Source organism: Apis cerana, linkage group LG10 (genome assembly GCF_029169275.1).
Source record: "Apis cerana isolate GH-2021 linkage group LG10, AcerK_1.0, whole genome shotgun sequence".
NCBI classification, from domain to species: domain Eukaryota; kingdom Metazoa; phylum Arthropoda; class Insecta; order Hymenoptera; family Apidae; genus Apis; species Apis cerana.
Window position 1 is genome coordinate 4,140,651 of NC_083861.1, and position 19,295 is coordinate 4,159,945.

At 29.7% G+C, this 19,295-nt stretch overlaps 1 protein-coding gene across 5 annotated transcripts in view; it reads right to left on the minus strand.

Annotated features, from left to right (window-relative positions):
* Positions 1–19,295, minus strand: part of LOC107995439 (uncharacterized) — a 180,051-nt gene that overhangs the window by 11,034 nt on the left and 149,722 nt on the right. For 4 of the 5 annotated variants that reach the window (XM_062080784.1, XM_062080782.1, XM_062080780.1 and 1 more), the window contains 8 exons: positions 17,063–17,495; positions 15,809–16,205; positions 15,394–15,628; positions 15,117–15,288; positions 14,717–14,956; positions 14,258–14,413; positions 11,941–12,098; positions 11,674–11,783 (listed from right to left, as the gene is read on the minus strand). In XM_062080784.1, coding sequence (XP_061936768.1) covers positions 11,674–11,783; positions 11,941–12,098; positions 14,258–14,413; positions 14,717–14,956; positions 15,117–15,288; positions 15,394–15,628; positions 15,809–16,205; positions 17,063–17,495 — 1,901 coding nt within the window. The remainder of the gene's footprint in view (positions 1–11,673; positions 11,784–11,940; positions 12,099–14,257; positions 14,414–14,716; positions 14,957–15,116; positions 15,289–15,393; positions 15,629–15,808; positions 16,206–17,062; positions 17,496–19,295) is intronic. The other variant, XM_062080781.1, reaches the window with a different exon arrangement.

Genomic DNA, 19,295 nt, shown 5'->3' on the forward strand with positions numbered 1-19,295 from the left:
TCCAATGTTTAATTACATTCTCGAAATTTTCGAAAATTTTCAAAAATTATTTGTAAAATACTTACCTTTACTTACCATCTATTTACTTACCTTTTTACTGCTACTTTTTTTTATTTTGTTTTTTTCAACAGTTTCCTTAATTCTATATACTTACCTTTACTTACCTTTACTTACCTTTTTACAGCTACTTTTTTTTATTTTTTTCAACAGTTTCCTTAATTCTATATATTCACCTTTACTTACCTTTACTTACCTTTTTACGACTACTTTTTTTTAAAGTATTTTTCAATTGTTTCCTTAATTCTAAATATACTTACCTTTACTTACCTTTTTACTTACCTTTTCACAACTTTTTTTAATGTATCTTTCAACTGTTTCCATAATTATAGATATACTTACCTTTACTTACCTTTCATTTACTTATCTTTTTACAACAGTCTTTTCCTGCATTAACTATTTTTCCTGCATTAACAATTCTCGTGAATTTATTGATTTTATATTTATTATTTTGAATATCTCGTTTGTTTTTCATATTTATAAAAAACGTTTCAAATAAAAGTTAAAAGGTTTTGAATAGGAAACATTCTTATAAATCTTAATTTTTCCATATGTCGATCCATCGAAGATTTATGAACGTTAATGTTGATTTTTTAAATAGAATTTAAAATTCTTTAATGCTTCAATATATGCATCTCATCATTCTCTATAAAAAAAAGTATTAAATCCCATATAGCAAATGACTCAGTAGTTTAAAAAATAATTTAATTTAATTAAATATTTTTTAAACTTTTAATGGTTTTATGCTATGAATGCCTTAATATTTTTTTATAAAGAATATCGTGTTGCATTTATTAGTTCATTGAAAGATATATAATTCTATTTAAAAAACAACGTTAATTTCCATAAGGCTTCAATGAGACCATTTGTGAAAAAATTAAAGAAAAGAACATTCCGCTTTTCAAACCATACAACTTTTATTTCATTTTTTAATATCTCATTATGAAACATTAATGAGGTATTAAAATAATAATCATCCTATATTTCCCTTAATCCCTTAGAATTAAGTAAACTGTTAAAAAATGACTATTTCCTGAGAATATAATATAAAAGGTAAGTATAAGAAGGTAAGTATAAAAGGTAAGTAAAAATTCTACATTATTTTTCCTATATTACCTTAAAAAAGATGAAAAATTGGCAACAATATCAGTCTTGGAATTCTAAGAATAACTTATGTCACCTCCTATTAATTTATATTCTCCTAATACAACATTAAAAATTCAATTAAAAATTTTTATTAGTCGAAAATTGAACATTGTATTAGGACAATATAATACTATAGGAGATCGTACAAGAAATATTTCCAAGAATTTCGGCAATTCCTAGAAATGACGTCAAATTCTTGGAAATTTCTAAATGTTCAAACAAACGAAATTTTGTCCGAAAAGTCGACTTTCTATTAGGAGAACATAATACGATAGGAGGTCGTTCGAGAAATATTTCCAAGAATTTTGGCAATTCTTGGAAATGACGTCAAATTCTCGGAATCTCTAAAATTCTTGGAAATGACGTCAAATTCTCGGAAATTTCTAAATGTTCAAACAAAGGAAATTTTGTCCAAAAAGTCGACTTTGTATTAGGAGAACATAATACGATAGGAGGTCGTTCGAGAAATATTTCCAAGAATTTTGGCAATTATTGGAAATGACATCAAATTCTCGGAATCTCTAAAATTCTTGGAAATGACGTCAAATTCTCGGAAATTTCTAAATGTTCAAACAAACGAAATTTTGTCCGAAAAGTCGACTTTGTATTAGGAGAACATAATACGATAGGAGGTCGTTCGAGAAATATTTCCAAGAATTTTGGCAATTCTTGGAAATGACGTCAAATTCTCGGAATCCCTGAAATTCTTGGAAATGAGGCTCGGTTCGTAGAATTTCTAAATTTCTTGGAAATGACGTCAAATTCTTGGAAATTTACAAATGTTCGAACAATAGAACGATACTTTTGGCCAAACATTCCATTTTCTACTAGGAGAACATAATTCAAAAGGAGTTTTTTCACATTTATCGTATATTTATCGTACTCCTGCTTACTTTTTTACCATTCCTCTTATCGTAGCCATTTTTTTAGAGCTTTAAAGCATCCTTTCTCCCAATTTATATATATATTTAGATTTTTACTGCTTGTACGCATATCTCCTCGTACTTTTGGTGCGTTTTTTATCATTTTTTTAAATTTTTTAAAAATTGGAAATTACTTTGAGCACTGTATTTTTATTATTGGGTACGAATCGATTGTTTTTAATGCATAATAGAATGCACCCAGTGTCCGGTTAATATTATCTGGTGTATCTAGCTTGTTTTTGGGAATATTAAAAAATGTTTCAAATAAAAGTTGAAGCATTTCGCGGGAGGAATGTCCCTCCGTTATTTATTTTTTTATACATAGAAGCGTAAAGGATTTATAAGAGTGAATGTCGTTTTTTTATATAGAAGTGTACACTTTTTAATATTCCAGTTGGTGTATCTTTGCATTCTGTGTAAAAAAGTATTAAGGCATATATAGTAAAAAACTTATAGTTTCAATTTAAGTAAATATCTTTTAAACTAACGGTTTTTTAATATATATGCCTTAAAGCTTTTATAGAGAATACAGAGATGCATCGATTGATGCATTAAAAATTATACGATTCCATTTAAATAAATACAATTGACGTTGATAACTTTTTTATGGGTCCACCTACGAAAAAACTGAGGTTACCAGAATGTAGCTCTTTCGAAGCCATTCAACTTTTATTTCAAGCATTTTTTAATATTCTGAAGAATAAGCGAGATATTCAAAAAAAAAGGAAAAAAGATCGAAATTCCCTGAGCGATGGAAAAATTTTTGTCGAAAAATTCGATTTTGTATTAGGAGAACATGATACGATAGGAGGTCTTATAGTTTAAATTTTTTTAAATATCTCTTAAACTAATCGTTTTTCGCTATATATGGCCTAATACTTTTTTATAGAGAATACAGAGATGCATCGATTGATGCATTAAAAAATATACCATTACATTTAAGCAAATACAATTGACGTTGATAACTTTTTTATGGGTCCACTTATGAAAAAACTGAGGCTACCAGAATGTAGCCCTTTCGAAGCCATTCAACTTTTATTCCAAGCATTTTTTAATATTCTGAAGAATAAACGAGATATTAAAGAAAAAAGGCTAAGGTCGAAATTCCCTGAGCGATAGAAAAATTTTTGTCCAAAAATTCCACTTTGTATTAGGAGAACATGATACGATAGGAGGTCGATCGAAAAATTTTTCAAGAAATGACGTCAAATTCTCGGAATTCCTGAAATGCTTGAAAATGAGGCTCGGTTCGTAGAATTTCTAAATTTCTTGGAAATGACGTCAAATTCTTGGAAATTTACAAATGTTCGAACAATAGAACGATACTTTTGGCCAAACATTCCATTTTCTACTAGGAGAACATAATTCAAAAGGAGTTTTTTCACATTTATCGTATATTTATCGTACTCCTGCTTACTTTTTTACCATTCCTCTTATCGTAGCCATTTTTTTAGAGCTTTAAAGCATCCTTTTTCCCAATTTATATATATATTTAGATTTTTACTGCTTGTACGCATATCTCCTCGTACTTTTGGTGCGTTTTTTATCATTTTTTTAAATTTTTTAAAAATTGGAAATTACTTTGAGCACTGTATTTTTATTATTGGGTACGAATTGTTTTTAATGCATAATAGAATGCACCCAGTGTCAGTTAATATTATCTGGTGTATCTAGCTTGTTTTTGGGAATATTAAAAAATGTTTCAAATAAAAGTTGAAGCATTTCGCGGGAGGAATGTCCCTCCGTTATTTATTTTTTTATATATAGAAGCGTAAAGGATTTATAAGAGTGAATGTCGTTTTTTTATAGAAGTGTACACTTTTTAATATTCCAGTTGGTGTATCTTTGCATTCTGTGTAAAAAAGTATTAAGGCATATATAGTAAAAAACTTATAGTTTCAATTTAAGTAAATATCTTTTAAACTAACGGTTTTTTAATATATATGCCTTAAAGCTTTTTTATGGAGAATACAGAGATACATCGATTGATGCATTAAAAATTATACGATTCCATTTAAACAAATACAATTGACGTTGATAACTTTTTTATGGGTCCACCTACGAAAAAACTGAGGTTACCAGAATGTAGCTCTTTCGAAGCCATTCAACTTTTATTTCAAGCATTTTTTAATATTCTGAAGAATAAGCGAGATATTCAAAAAAAAAGGAAAAAAGATCGAAATTCCCTGAGCGATGGAAAAATTTTTGTCGAAAAATTCGATTTTGTATTAGGAGAACATGATACGATAGGAGGTCTTATAGTTTAAATTTTTTTAAATATCTCTTAAACTAATCGTTTTTCGCTATATATGGCCTAATACTTTTTTATAGAGAATACAGAGATGCATCGATTGATGCATTAAAAAATATACCATTACATTTAAGCAAATACAATTGACGTTGATAACTTTTTTATGGGTCCACTTATGAAAAAACTGAGGCTACCAGAATGTAGCCCTTTCGAAGCCATTCAACTTTTATTCCAAGCATTTTTTAATATTCTGAAGAATAAACGAGATATTAAAGAAAAAAGGCTAAGGTCGAAATTCCCTGAGCGATAGAAAAATTTTTGTCCAAAAATTCCACTTTGTATTAGGAGAACATGATACGATAGGAGGTCGATCGAAAAATTTTTCCAAGAAATGACGTCAAATTCTCGGAATCCCTGAAATTCTTGGAAATGAGGCTCGGTTCGTAGAATTTCTAAATTTCTTGGAAATGACGTCAAATTCTTGGAAATTTACAAATGTTCGAACAATAGAACGATACTTTTGGCCAAACATTCCATTTTCTACTAGGAGAACATAATTCAAAAGGAGTTTTTTCACATTTATCGTATATTTATCGTACTCCTGCTTACTTTTTTACCATTCCTCTTATCGTAGCCATTTTTCTAGAGCTTTAAAGCATCCTTTTTCCCAATTTATATATATATTTAGATTTTTACTGCTTGTACGCATATCTCCTCGTACTTTTGGTGCGTTTTTTATCATTTTTTTAAATTTTTTAAAAATTGGAAATTACTTTGAGCACTGTATTTTTATTATTGGGTACGAATCGATTGTTTTTAATGCATAATAGAATGCACCCAGTGTCCGGTTAATATTATCTGGTGTATCTAGCTTGTTTTTGGGAATATTAAAAAATGTTTCAAATAAAAGTTGAAGCATTTCGCGGGAGGAATGTCCCTCCGTTATTTATTTTTTTATACATAGAAGCGTAAAGGATTTATAAGAGTGAATGTCGTTTGCTTAAATAGAAGTGTACACTTTTTAATATTCCAGTTGGTGTATCTTTGCATTCTGTGTAAAAAAGTATTAAGGCATATATAGTAAAAAACTTATAGTTTCAATTTAAGTAAATATCTTTTAAACTAACGGTTTTTTAATATATATGCCTTAAAGCTTTTTTATGGAGAATACAGAGATACATCGATTGATGCATTAAAAATTATACGATTCCATTTAAACAAATACAATTGACGTTGATAACTTTTTTATGGGTCCACCTACGAAAAAACTGAGGTTACCAGAATGTAGCTCTTTCGAAGCCATTCAACTTTTATTTCAAGCATTTTTTAATATTCTGAAGAATAAGCGAGATATTCAAAAAAAAAGGAAAAAAGATCGAAATTCCCTGAGCGATGGAAAAATTTTTGTCGAAAAATTCGATTTTGTATTAGGAGAACATGATACGATAGGAGGTCTTATAGTTTAAATTTTTTTAAATATCTCTTAAACTAATCGTTTTTCGCTATATATGGCCTAATACTTTTTTATAGAGAATACAGAGATGCATCGATTGATGCATTAAAAAATATACCATTACATTTAAGCAAATACAATTGACGTTGATAACTTTTTTATGGGTCCACTTATGAAAAAACTGAGGCTACCAGAATGTAGCCCTTTCGAAGCCATTCAACTTTTATTTCAAGCATTTTTTAATATTCTGAAGAATAAGCGAGATATTCAAAAAAAAAGGAAAAAAGATCGAAATTCCCTGAGCGATGGAAAAATTTTTGTCGAAAAATTCGATTTTGTATTAGGAGAACATGATACGATAGGAGGTCTTATAGTTTAAATTTTTTTAAATATCTCTTAAACTAATCGTTTTTCGCTATATATGGCCTAATACTTTTTTATAGAGAATACAGAGATGCATCGATTGATGCATTAAAAAATATACCATTACATTTAAGCAAATACAATTGACGTTGATAACTTTTTTATGGGTCCACTTATGAAAAAACTGAGGCTACCAGAATGTAGCCCTTTCGAAGCCATTCAACTTTTATTCCAAGCATTTTTTAATATTCTGAAGAATAAACGAGATATTAAAGAAAAAAGGCTAAGGTCGAAATTCCCTGAGCGATAGAAAAATTTTTGTCCAAAAATTCCACTTTGTATTAGGAGAACATGATACGATAGGAGGTCGATCGAAAAATTTTTCCAAGAAATGACGTCAAATTCTCGGAATCCCTGAAATTCTTGGAAATGAGGCTCGGTTCGTAGAATTTCTAAATTTCTTGGAAATGACGTCAAATTCTTGGAAATTTACAAATGTTCGAACAATAGAACGATACTTTTGGCCAAACATTCCATTTTCTACTAGGAGAACATAATTCAAAAGGAGTTTTTTCACATTTATCGTATATTTATCGTACTCCTGCTTACTTTTTTACCATTCCTCTTATCGTAGCCATTTTTTTAGAGCTTTAAAGCATCCTTTCTCCCAATTTATATATATATTTAGATTTTTACTGCTTGTACGCATATCTCCTCGTACTTTTGGTGCGTTTTTTATCATTTTTTTAAATTTTTTAAAAATTGGAAATTACTTTGAGCACTGTATTTTTATTATTGGGTACGAATCGATTGTTTTTAATGCATAATAGAATGCAATCCAGTGTCCGGTTAATATTATCTGGTGTATCTAGCTTGTTTTTGGGAATATTAAAAAATGTTTCAAATAAAAGTTGAAGCATTTCGCGGGAGGAATGTCCCTCCGTTATTTATTTTTTTATACATAGAAGCGTAAAGGATTTATAAGAGTGAATGTCGTTTTTATATAGAAGTGTACACTTTTTAATATTCCAGTTGGTGTATCTTTGCATTCTGTGTAAAAAAGTATTAAGGCATATATAGTAAAAAACTTATAGTTTCAATTTAAGTAAATATCTTTTAAACTAACGGTTTTTTAATATATATGCCTTAAAGCTTTTTTATGGAGAATACAGAGATACATCGATTGATGCATTAAAAATTATACGATTCCATTTAAACAAATACAATTGACGTTGATAACTTTTTTATGGGTCCACCTACGAAAAAACTGAGGTTACCAGAATGTAGCTCTTTCGAAGCCATTCAACTTTTATTTCAAGCATTTTTTAATATTCTGAAGAATAAGCGAGATATTCAAAAAAAAAGGAAAAAAGATCGAAATTCCCTGAGCGATGGAAAAATTTTTGTCGAAAAATTCGATTTTGTATTAGGAGAACATGATACGATAGGAGGTCTTATAGTTTAAATTTTTTTAAATATCTCTTAAACTAATCGTTTTTCGCTATATATGGCCTAATACTTTTTTATGGAGAATACAGAGATGCATCGATTGATGCATTAAAAAATATACCATTACATTTAAGCAAATACAATTGACGTTGATAACTTTTTTATGGGTCCACTTATGAAAAAACTGAGGCTACCAGAATGTAGCTCTTTCGAAGCCATTCAACTTTTATTTCAAGCATTTTTTAATATTCTGAAGAATAAACGAGATATTAAAGAAAAAAGGCTAAGGTCGAAATTCCCTGAGCGATAGAAAAATTTTTGTCCAAAAATTCCACTTTGTATTAGGAGAACATGATACGATAGGAGGTCGATCGAAAAATTTTTCCAAGAAATGACGTCAAATTCTCGGAATCCCTGAAATTCTTGGAAATGAGGCTCGGTTCGTAGAATTTCTAAATTTCTTGGAAATGACGTCAAATTCTTGGAAATTTACAAATGTTCGAACAATAGAACGATACTTTTGGCCAAACATTCCATTTTCTACTAGGAGAACATAATTCAAAAGGAGTTTTTTCACATTTATCGTATATTTATCGTACTCCTGCTTACTTTTTTACCATTCCTCTTATCGTAGCCATTTTTTTAGAGCTTTAAAGCATCCTTTCTCCCAATTTATATATATATTTAGATTTTTACTGCTTGTACGCATATCTCCTCGTACTTTTGGTGCGTTTTTTATCATTTTTTTAAATTTTTTAAAAATTGGAAATTACTTTGAGCACTGTATTTTTATTATTGGGTACGAATCGATTGTTTTTAATGCATAATAGAATGCACCCAGTGTCCGGTTAATATTATCTGGTGTATCTAGCTTGTTTTTGGGAATATTAAAAAATGTTTCAAATAAAAGTTGAAGCATTTCGCGGGAGGAATGTCCCTCCGTTATTTATTTTTTTATACATAGAAGCGTAAAGGATTTATAAGAGTGAATGTCGTTTTTTTATATAGAAGTGTACACTTTTTAATATTCCAGTTGGTGTATCTTTGCATTCTGTGTAAAAAAGTATTAAGGCATATATAGTAAAAAACTTATAGTTTCAATTTAAGTAAATATCTTTTAAACTAACGGTTTTTTAATATATATGCCTTAAAGCTTTTTTATGGAGAATACAGAGATACATCGATTGATGCATTAAAAATTATACGATTCCATTTAAACAAATACAATTGACGTTGATAACTTTTTTATGGGTCCACCTACGAAAAAACTGAGGTTACCAGAATGTAGCTCTTTCGAAGCCATTCAACTTTTATTTCAAGCATTTTTTAATATTCTGAAGAATAAGCGAGATATTCAAAAAAAAAGGAAAAAAGATCGAAATTCCCTGAGCGATGGAAAAATTTTTGTCGAAAAATTCGATTTTGTATTAGGAGAACATGATACGATAGGAGGTCTTATAGTTTAAATTTTTTTAAATATCTCTTAAACTAATCGTTTTTCGCTATATATGGCCTAATACTTTTTTATAGAGAATACAGAGATGCATCGATTGATGCATTAAAAAATATACCATTACATTTAAGCAAATACAATTGACGTTGATAACTTTTTTATGGGTCCACTTATGAAAAAACTGAGGCTACCAGAATGTAGCCCTTTCGAAGCCATTCAACTTTTATTCCAAGCATTTTTTAATATTCTGAAGAATAAACGAGATATTAAAGAAAAAAGGCTAAGGTCGAAATTCCCTGAGCGATAGAAAAATTTTTGTCCAAAAATTCCACTTTGTATTAGGAGAACATGATACGATAGGAGGTCGATCGAAAAATTTTTCCAAGAAATGACGTCAAATTCTCGGAATCCCTGAAATTCTTGGAAATGAGGCTCGGTTCGTAGAATTTCTAAATTTCTTGGAAATGACGTCAAATTCTTGGAAATTTACAAATGTTCGAACAATAGAACGATACTTTTGGCCAAACATTCCATTTTCTACTAGGAGAACATAATTCAAAAGGAGTTTTTTCACATTTTATCGTATATTTATCGTACTCCTGCTTACTTTTTTACCATTCCTCTTATCGTAGCCATTTTTTTAGAGCTTTAAAGCATCCTTTCTCCCAATTTATATATATATTTAGATTTTTACTGCTTGTACGCATATCTCCTCGTACTTTTGGTGCGTTTTTTATCATTTTTTTAAATTTTTTAAAAATTGGAAATTACTTTGAGCACTGTATTTTTATTATTGGGTACGAATCGATTGTTTTTAATGCATAATAGAATGCACCCAGTGTCCGGTTAATATTATCTGGTGTATCTAGCTTGTTTTTGGGAATATTAAAAAATGTTTCAAATAAAAGTTGAAGCATTTCGCGGGAGGAATGTCCCTCCGTTATTTATTTTTTTATACATAGAAGCGTAAAGGATTTATAAGAGTGAATGTCGTTTTTTTATATAGAAGTGTACACTTTTTAATATTCCAGTTGGTGTATCTTTGCATTCTGTGTAAAAAAGTATTAAGGCATATATAGTAAAAAACTTATAGTTTCAATTTAAGTAAATATCTTTTAAACTAACGGTTTTTTAATATATATGCCTTAAAGCTTTTTTATGGAGAATACAGAGATACATCGATTGATGCATTAAAAATTATACGATTCCATTTAAACAAATACAATTGACGTTGATAACTTTTTTATGGGTCCACCTACGAAAAAACTGAGGTTACCAGAATGTAGCCCTTTCGAAGCCATTCAACTTTTATTTCAAGCATTTTTTAATATTCTGAAGAATAAGCGAGATATTCAAAAAAAAAGGAAAAAAGATCGAAATTCCCTGAGCGATAGAAAAATTTTTGTCCAAAAATTCCACTTTGTATTAGGAGAACATGATACGATAGGAGGTCTTATAGTTTAAATTTTTTTAAATATCTCTTAAACTAATCGTTTTTCGCTATATATGGCCTAATACTTTTTTATAGAGAATACAGAGATGCATCGATTGATGCATTAAAAAATATACCATTACATTTAAGCAAATACAATTGACGTTGATAACTTTTTTATGGGTCCACTTATGAAAAAACTGAGGCTACCAGAATGTAGCCCTTTCGAAGCCATTCAACTTTTATTCCAAGCATTTTTTAATATTCTGAAGAATAAACGAGATATTAAAGAAAAAGGCTAAGATCGGAATTCCCTGAGCGATAGAAAAATTTTTGTCCAAAAATTCCACTTTGTATTAGGAGAACATGATACGATAGGAGGTCGATCGAAAAATTTTTCCAAGAAATGACGTCAAATTCTCGGAATCCCTGAAATTCTTGGAAATGAGGCTCGGTTCGTAGAATTTCTAAATTTCTTGGAAATGACGTCAAATTCTTGGAAATTTACAAATGTTCGAACAATAGAACGATACTTTTGGCCAAACATTCCATTTTCTACTAGGAGAACATAATTCAAAAGGAGTTTTTTCACATTTATCGTATATTTATCGTACTCCTGCTTACTTTTTTACCATTCCTCTTATCGTAGCCATTTTTTTAGAGCTTTAAAGCATCCTTTTTCCCAATTTATATATATATTTAAATATCTAATGCTCGTACTTATCTCCTGCCATTCTTGATGCGTTTTTTAATTTTTTTTTTAATTTTTTATGATTTTAAGTATAATTTAAGCACTGTATTTTTATTATAGGATGTCTCGATTGTTTTTAGTAACCAACTGCATAATAAAATTTATTTCTTCAATTTGTATATCCGGAGAATTCTTAACATGCTCAAGCTTGCTACAAACGAACACTAAACATTTTTTTTATCTTACCTGATATATGTAATAATTGCTGATTGCTGTGCATTCGAAGATTTAATATATAACCGATTGCATGCAGAGTCATGTATATATACTTATAAAAAGAAGTTTATGATATGATTTTATAACATATATAATTGATACCAATAATGTTGGCTGAGAGAGCGGCTAAGTTACAGATTCGCCAATATATATATATATATTAATTTATTAATATTTACCTCTGTTTGTGCCAATTTCGCTCTATCAACTTTTTGCGCATCTGCACAGACACTTAACCTTGGCACCGCTAATTGTTGTGCAGCTTTCTCCTTTTCCTTCGCCTCTTTATCTATAAATATAATCGAAATTTTTCTGACGAGATTTATCTCAATCTCCGTTTAAAATTTAAAAAAAAAGAAAAATCCCTTAATCCATACCGTGATAATTCGAATTTGTAAAATTAATATCTCATAGAGTTAGTTATCTGCTGTTATAGAAATACTTACTGCTGCAATCCTGTGAACTAGCCCAACGTTTTCGATCCTCGGATTGCAAAGTGTTTCCGCTCCCATGTTTTTTGATGCTCCTTCCCCAGCCTGCAGTGATCGTGCCGAGCCTCGAGAACGCTCTCTTCATCATCGGTGACGAGGGCACGCTTTTAGGTCTAAACAAGTCAGAGCCAGTATCTCACAGAAACCGCAGAGCGGCACCTCAGGATACGGAGAGGAAATTCTTTTTAGAGAGAAAGATCGTCGAGATCGGAATAAATTGGATCCATGATGGAACGTTCGAGGGATGGAACTATTTATTTTTTTTCAAAGGTTTGATCGGGTTTAAGTGGACGTTCCTGAACGCATCGAATAATAGCAGTAAAAATGGACAGTACGAGACAACGACGAAAGCTCGTCTCCTTCGTTCGCAAAAATTGAAGAATGCCAATATAGAGAATGTAGAGAAACCGAGCAGAGATAAGATTAGGAGATAATAAATTCAATTAATTCGTTCTCGAACGTGTTTACCGCATGCCTATATGCTATAATCGTTTGTAAATAAAATTTTAAGATATCAAACATATTTTTAACCCTTTGCGGACGAAACAATTAGAAAAAACAACTCATATCACTTTTACATAATTATACGATTTGCATTTGTGTACTAAAAATACAAAATATATTACCAATTAATTATAAATGTATTCATGTTAGTAGAAATGATTGTTCAATAATACTAATTGTTCAAGTACTATAAAATTTTCTCTATATAAACGAACTTTTATTATATCTCAAAATTCATCAAATAGTTATGAAAACAAAGAATTTTGATTTTTTTTTTAAATACTTCTATCTACACTAATAAAACGATCAATATCTAATATAGATGTGCTAATAAATGAATATAATAATAGATGAAAAAAAATTCTATTTGTGAATACATTCGTCAGCAAAGGGTTAAAATTGAGAGAAAAACCGAGAATTTGAGAGATAGAAGGCAAACAGAGCACGCACGGCAAAGAAAAATATAATATAAAATAAAATATAAAGAAGAAAAAGAAAAAAAAAAGAAAAAAAGAAAGAAAATCGACACGTCTATCACGACCGAAGCTAATAAGATAGATATATATTGATAATAATTAGCATGGCTGGTGTGATAATTCGATAATTATTCTTGCAGTGCTTTTTTTAACGTTTTCAATTCGTTTTCAAATTATAATTTCGAATAATTAAACATGCTACACAATATAATCATTCAAAAGACAAGGAAAATATAAGACACCGGATTTCAACTATATCTTGCATCGCAAAAAATTCCATTTGCGTATATAGTATAGAATATAATACGGAAATTTTGTTAAAAGTGAAAATATTTATATAATCACATGCGGTGCTGTGTGTAATTGTTTGTATATGCACGTGTATACAAGTATGTAAATGTGTGTATGTGTGTGAGGATAGGAGACATGGAAGTGCCGTAAAAAATACACATAATTACAATTAAATGTACGATATATAATATATAATATAAAGATATGTATATATACGTATATATATAATTACATTCGACAACGACATCAAAGGCAAGTTCAATCTCACCGTTACTTTCGGCTTTTTTTACTTGCTAAATAAATCCAGTTATATCCTTATCTTAATCCATTTACATTAACCCATTTCTTTTGTGGACTAATTATGCAAAGAATTCGAATAAAAAATAAAATAAAATAGATATGTTAAGATAAGGATAGGGTTCGTGTATATTTGTTTTCATGCAAGTAATAAGTTCTTTTTAATTAAAAAAAGAATATTTTGCTGGTTAATATAAAAAAAGATTTTAATCAAAAGAGGATAGGAATAAAATAAATATTTTAGGATAGGAAAGGAAAATAAAAGAGAAAAAAAATATAACTGATTGATTCTTTAATTTACAAAAAATAACATAAACAATACAAATTATAATAATATAATATAATAAAATAATACAATATAACAATATAATAAAACTATAATACATTAATATTAACATAAGTATAAAGTATTACAAAATCTAATGCATATAATTTAATTAATATATTGTTAAATTATATAAAATATTATAATATAATGTTATATTTATAAAAAAGATAAAAATTATCTAAAAAAAAAATAATTTTCTTTATAATTAGAAAAAAATGGATTAATGAATACATTGCATCAAACTCTGAATTATATGATTGTCAATAAATATTTTTATTTCTTGCATATGTATTAATTAATCTATTGATATATAAACTGGATTTGAAAATAAAAATGCACAATTCTAATCAACAAAAGTAATTCGCAAGATACAAACCTTGGACTTTCCACATCAGGAACTTGAAGAAAATTTGAACTTCTTGGTTTTTGTGGACTGAATAATGTGGGCACTGGCCTAGCAAGTAATTCTGCAACCGGTACTTGTGGACTTCCAAAACCAGCTTGAATTCCATACAACATTTCTTGGAAAACTCTAGAGAAAATTTAAAAAAATCGTAATTTTATATTTATAATATAATCGTTTTTATTCAAACGTCAATTTCTTATTTGTATTCCTAATATATTTAATTTTTAAATAAGAGTTTCAAAAATTTAAGACATAATATTATTAAAATAGTATATAAAGTAATGTAATAATAGTGAAATGAATAAAAAAAATATAAAATAGAATTTTATAAAAACAAATTTATTTTGATATCAATTTTACATATATTTGAAAATTATTTACATTAATAATGTGGAATATAATTTAATTTCTTGATTACAGATCCAGTACCTGCTTCTGACCGCCAAAATCGCTCTAACACCGAAGAATCGAACTTTCTGCTTCTGTGGACCATGCACCAAGAACGAAATGTCGAACAGATTTGTGTTTAACGTGGCATTCTCTTGATCGTTCAAAAACACTTTAGTGAAGTCCTTGGCAAGTTGGTCTGGATCCTCGAATTGATCCCTGACGGAATCCAAAAGCGGCGAAGATGGCCTCATGTGTCCTATTGGTCTCCATGAACCGCGCCTAAAAAAAAAAAATAACAAATAATAACAAAAATAACAAATGTCAATTATAATAATTGTATTAATCGTAAAATTGTATATAATTTAAATAAAATATAATGCAAAGTAAAAAACCAACCAGCGTTTAATTTATCCCTTACTAATTTTTATTTTTTATTCACCTGTACGGTTTTGGAATTTGGCCAGTTTCTGCGTGATTGGCCAAGTTAGCTACAATGTCTTCCAACATTTGAGTCCTCGTTCTCTCTTGCATCTTTGCGAATTTTGGCGCGGAATAACTCGCTCTCTCCCCGTTGACAATCTTTGTCAATAACCACTCACGAAACATGGGACCTATATAATATTAATATCTTGTAGAAACCACAACCCTAATTATATTCATAATTTTTAAAAATTAAGATTTCTTGATAGAATGTGTAGGATTAAATATTGTTGTACCCTTTTTAAACACGTTTTGTTCCCAAAGATAAGGTTTGTATGCTCCAACTTCATCCCTCGTAGCGACGGATACTTCGTATCTGGTAACCTTCCTTTTTATCCGTGGACTGACTCGAACCAGGATAAACGTGTAGAGGAAATGCGACTTCATACAAGCTGGATTAAACGAGGTCTTGTCAGCCTCCAAGAACACGACGCACACTATATCGTTTCCTATGTGTCGTTTCTTTTGCACCTAAAAAAAAAAAAAACATTATTACCATTATCTTGAAAAATTGTTAAATTAAAAAATATCAAAGAGGATAGATCGATGAAATTGATAGAGGTATAGCAGATACAATGAAAATATCGATTGTTTGAAAATTAGTTACATCAGTGAGAAATGAATGTATTGGAGAAAAGAATTTTTCTTTACCCTCTGTACGTCGTGTTTCTCATTGGGAAGAAACGTGGACACGTGGTACATGATCTCGATCCCTCGCCAATTGGTGTAGACCGAGTACAATCCGGTCAGATCGTGAATCGTATCCAATCCACCCTTGTACTTATCGAAACCTTTCAGACGAATTTTATCACCGAGAATCTGCAGGAACTCGTCGAACAGTGGCGAATTCTCGTGGTTATCCAATATCTCTTCCTCCGTGCACTGATTCTCTTGAACGTAAAGAACCCCGACTTTCAGCTCCGATTTTATGAACACCTGATCCAGTTTCAGAAGCTCGTCCTGGGTGTCAGGTAATTGGCCCAACGTTAACGGTGGATTCACATTCACCTCCTTGCCTAAACTACGCACCACTTCCTCTCGATTGTACCTGCGAAAAGCGAGAATGAAAAATAATTTCTAATACGAAAACGATGGATTTATATTTTCAAAAAGAAGAGATAAGCGAGGGAGATTTACCTGATTTGAAATTTTATTTTTGCTTCTTAAAATTTTATAGAATTTTCATAATTTGTATTATTTTTTTAATCATTGATAAATCTTTACTTTGAAAAAAAATGTAATATTACGTCAGCAAATTGTTAACACATCAACAGATTTAGATTTTATTTGATTTCACTCCGATTGATTACAGCGTAACATTTCTAAATGAAAATAAAAGCAATTCTGTGTTACAGAGAAATCTGTGTTGTCTTTCGCTAAATGATTTCTAAAAGCGTATATATGTTTCATATAAGTACGTGCTCCTCGTAGCAATAAAGTTAAATATTTGTTATTTGTGCAGCAAATAGCATTTTATGATTCTTTCAATTGGAATGTACTAAATTTGTAATATTCTCAAAAGTAATTTAAAACATATCTTCCTATCCAAAGACACAAAATTTGCATTATCCCATATTATATAAAACAACTTTTCTCTTAATTCCATTTATTCAAACGATATTAATATCTCTAGAGAGAGTTGAAATGTAACCATTCTTTACTCTCACTTTTAACTGTGTCACTCTATATACGTATATTACATTCACAAGCGAAATGGCTGACTTATACTACTTGTTCGACTCGTGTTATTGATTTTTCGAAATTACTTTTGCAATTGACGCAATTTCTATCCACTTAAAATATAAATACGAATATTTTTCCAAGAGATGTTTGACGTATTAAAAAATATCAAAATTCTTACAGAAAATTTCTTATTGAAAATAGAAAATTAAATGAAATAAATACCTGTCAGCAAATACACAACTCGCGGGAATCAGTCCGTGTACAGTGTAACTAATAGCCCTCACGAGAATTCTGAACTGATCCCGACTGTTCAACGTTTCCTGCTTGATGCTAAGTATCACGGGGCCAAGATCGTCATCGTTGGTGAAATAATTCCAATGCTCAGTTCCATAGAAATATTTCTCGTACGTCTCTTGTTCGACCGAGGTCAACTCGAATCCTTGGTTCTTCTCCCATTGCTCTTCGATCGTGGTCTTCTTTCTGGGCACTTCGTCGGTGTCAGACTCTTGCTGGACCTCGGCCAATTCTGTGTCGGTCGCTTCTCCGCTCTCGCTCTCATCCCAGATCGTGTCAGAGGTGATCTGCTGTCTGGAGCACTCGATCCAGTAGCCAGGTGTAGGTATCAGGTTGTGAGGGAACTCGTTGCAGAATTCATCTATGGGAAAAAAAATATAATATAATATTTTGGTTAATCGTATTGCAAATTATTATGGATAAAAGTAACGAAGGAAAGGATGATCTCTCTTCGTGAGGATTTAAGGAATAAATTAATTTGAACAAATTAGAATTGGATTATTTGAATTTTTTTTTAAATTTAAAATAATAATTTTAACGTAATTTTTATATCCATTTAATTTTTATTGTATCCATTTAATCAAAGAATGATTTTTTTAAAAGATTAAATTCAGGTTGAAATTGTGAATGATCTCGAAAATGTAAAATAATAATTTTAAAGTGATGATTATTTTATAATATTAAGAATACGTGATATAATTTTTTTAAAGTATTCATTGTAAATATTAATTAAGTTCTAATTAATTATTTATTATTTTTAAACTGTATTATTATGTCCTTTAATAATTTATAACTTGAATTTTATTTACTAACGAGAAAAGAGGATTGTAATTTATTATAATTTTGAATTTTAATGGGAAATTCAGAAACTAGTAATTTTATTAAAAAGACATTGCGCAACTTCATTTTCATAATGATGTACGACTAAAATGTAATTCCGTGAACGAGAAGCAAATAAAATAAAATTAAAAAATATAATATGTGAAATATTTGTTGGACGTTGTTCAAATAACGAAAAAGATTTTATTTGTTTCATTCGTTTGTTACTTGATTACGGTTATATATTTCATTAATCATTGTTCATTATTTAGTACTCGTAATCTGGCATTAATTTGTCCGATTTTCTTTCTTTTATTTATTATGTAACAGAAAACTTACTTGTTTGCTTTTATTTTTATTTTTATAAATATAATTATTATTATTTTCATTTAAATTTATTTATTTCTTATTTCTTCATTTAATAGCGAATAATCATTATATTTTTTCTTATTTCGACGAGAAATTACGTATTATTCGATAAAGCAATCTTCATCGTTTGATATTCATTTATTAAAAAATACAAATTAGCAAATCTACAATTATATAATTATCACTTTAATAAAAACTTCACAATCTGAATTCACTGTAATTAAACACAATAAATATACGAAAATTATTTTATACATATACCACATATCTAATTTTAACAACCGTATACTAAATTCAATAATTATTTATCTATCTATGTAACAACGTTGCACAAGTTTTTATAAACACATCATAATTACTTACTTCATCGTAAAAGTAAACGATATTTAAAAATTATCCTCTCCTCAAAACTCAGCAATAAACAGAAACTTTAATCAGAAACACCATACAGCTACTTCACACCCCTCGAAATCTATCTCCCCCCAATTTCATTTCCCATTATTCTCCTCAATTCACCCTTCCATTCTCCTCGAAACAACACACTCCTCGCATCCTCGAGAACGAAATTTCAAAGAATCCACCCTCTTATTATTCACCCTCCCGAAGCAACAGTCGATCCAAACCACCTCGAAGACATTTCCTCGTAGCCACGTGGAAACGTGAAAGAGTCGAGAGGCCTGGAAATCATTAAAGAAGCAGGGCTGCTGTTAGGGTCGAATCCGATCGAACTATCGGGGGTTGCTCTCTTTCGAGGATTTTTTTCTTTCGACGTGCAACTAGGCTATCCGTCCACTTAGTCACGTATCGCCGATAGTCGCGTTTCCCCCTTCGCAACATTTCGCTTTTCATCGATCCGCCCTTCTCCTTCTCTCTCTCTTTTCTTTCTATCTCTTTTTTTCTCTTTAGAAGATTTATGACACGCGGATTATTGCACGAAATATTTTTGAGGAAATCGTTGGATCAAATTCTGGGA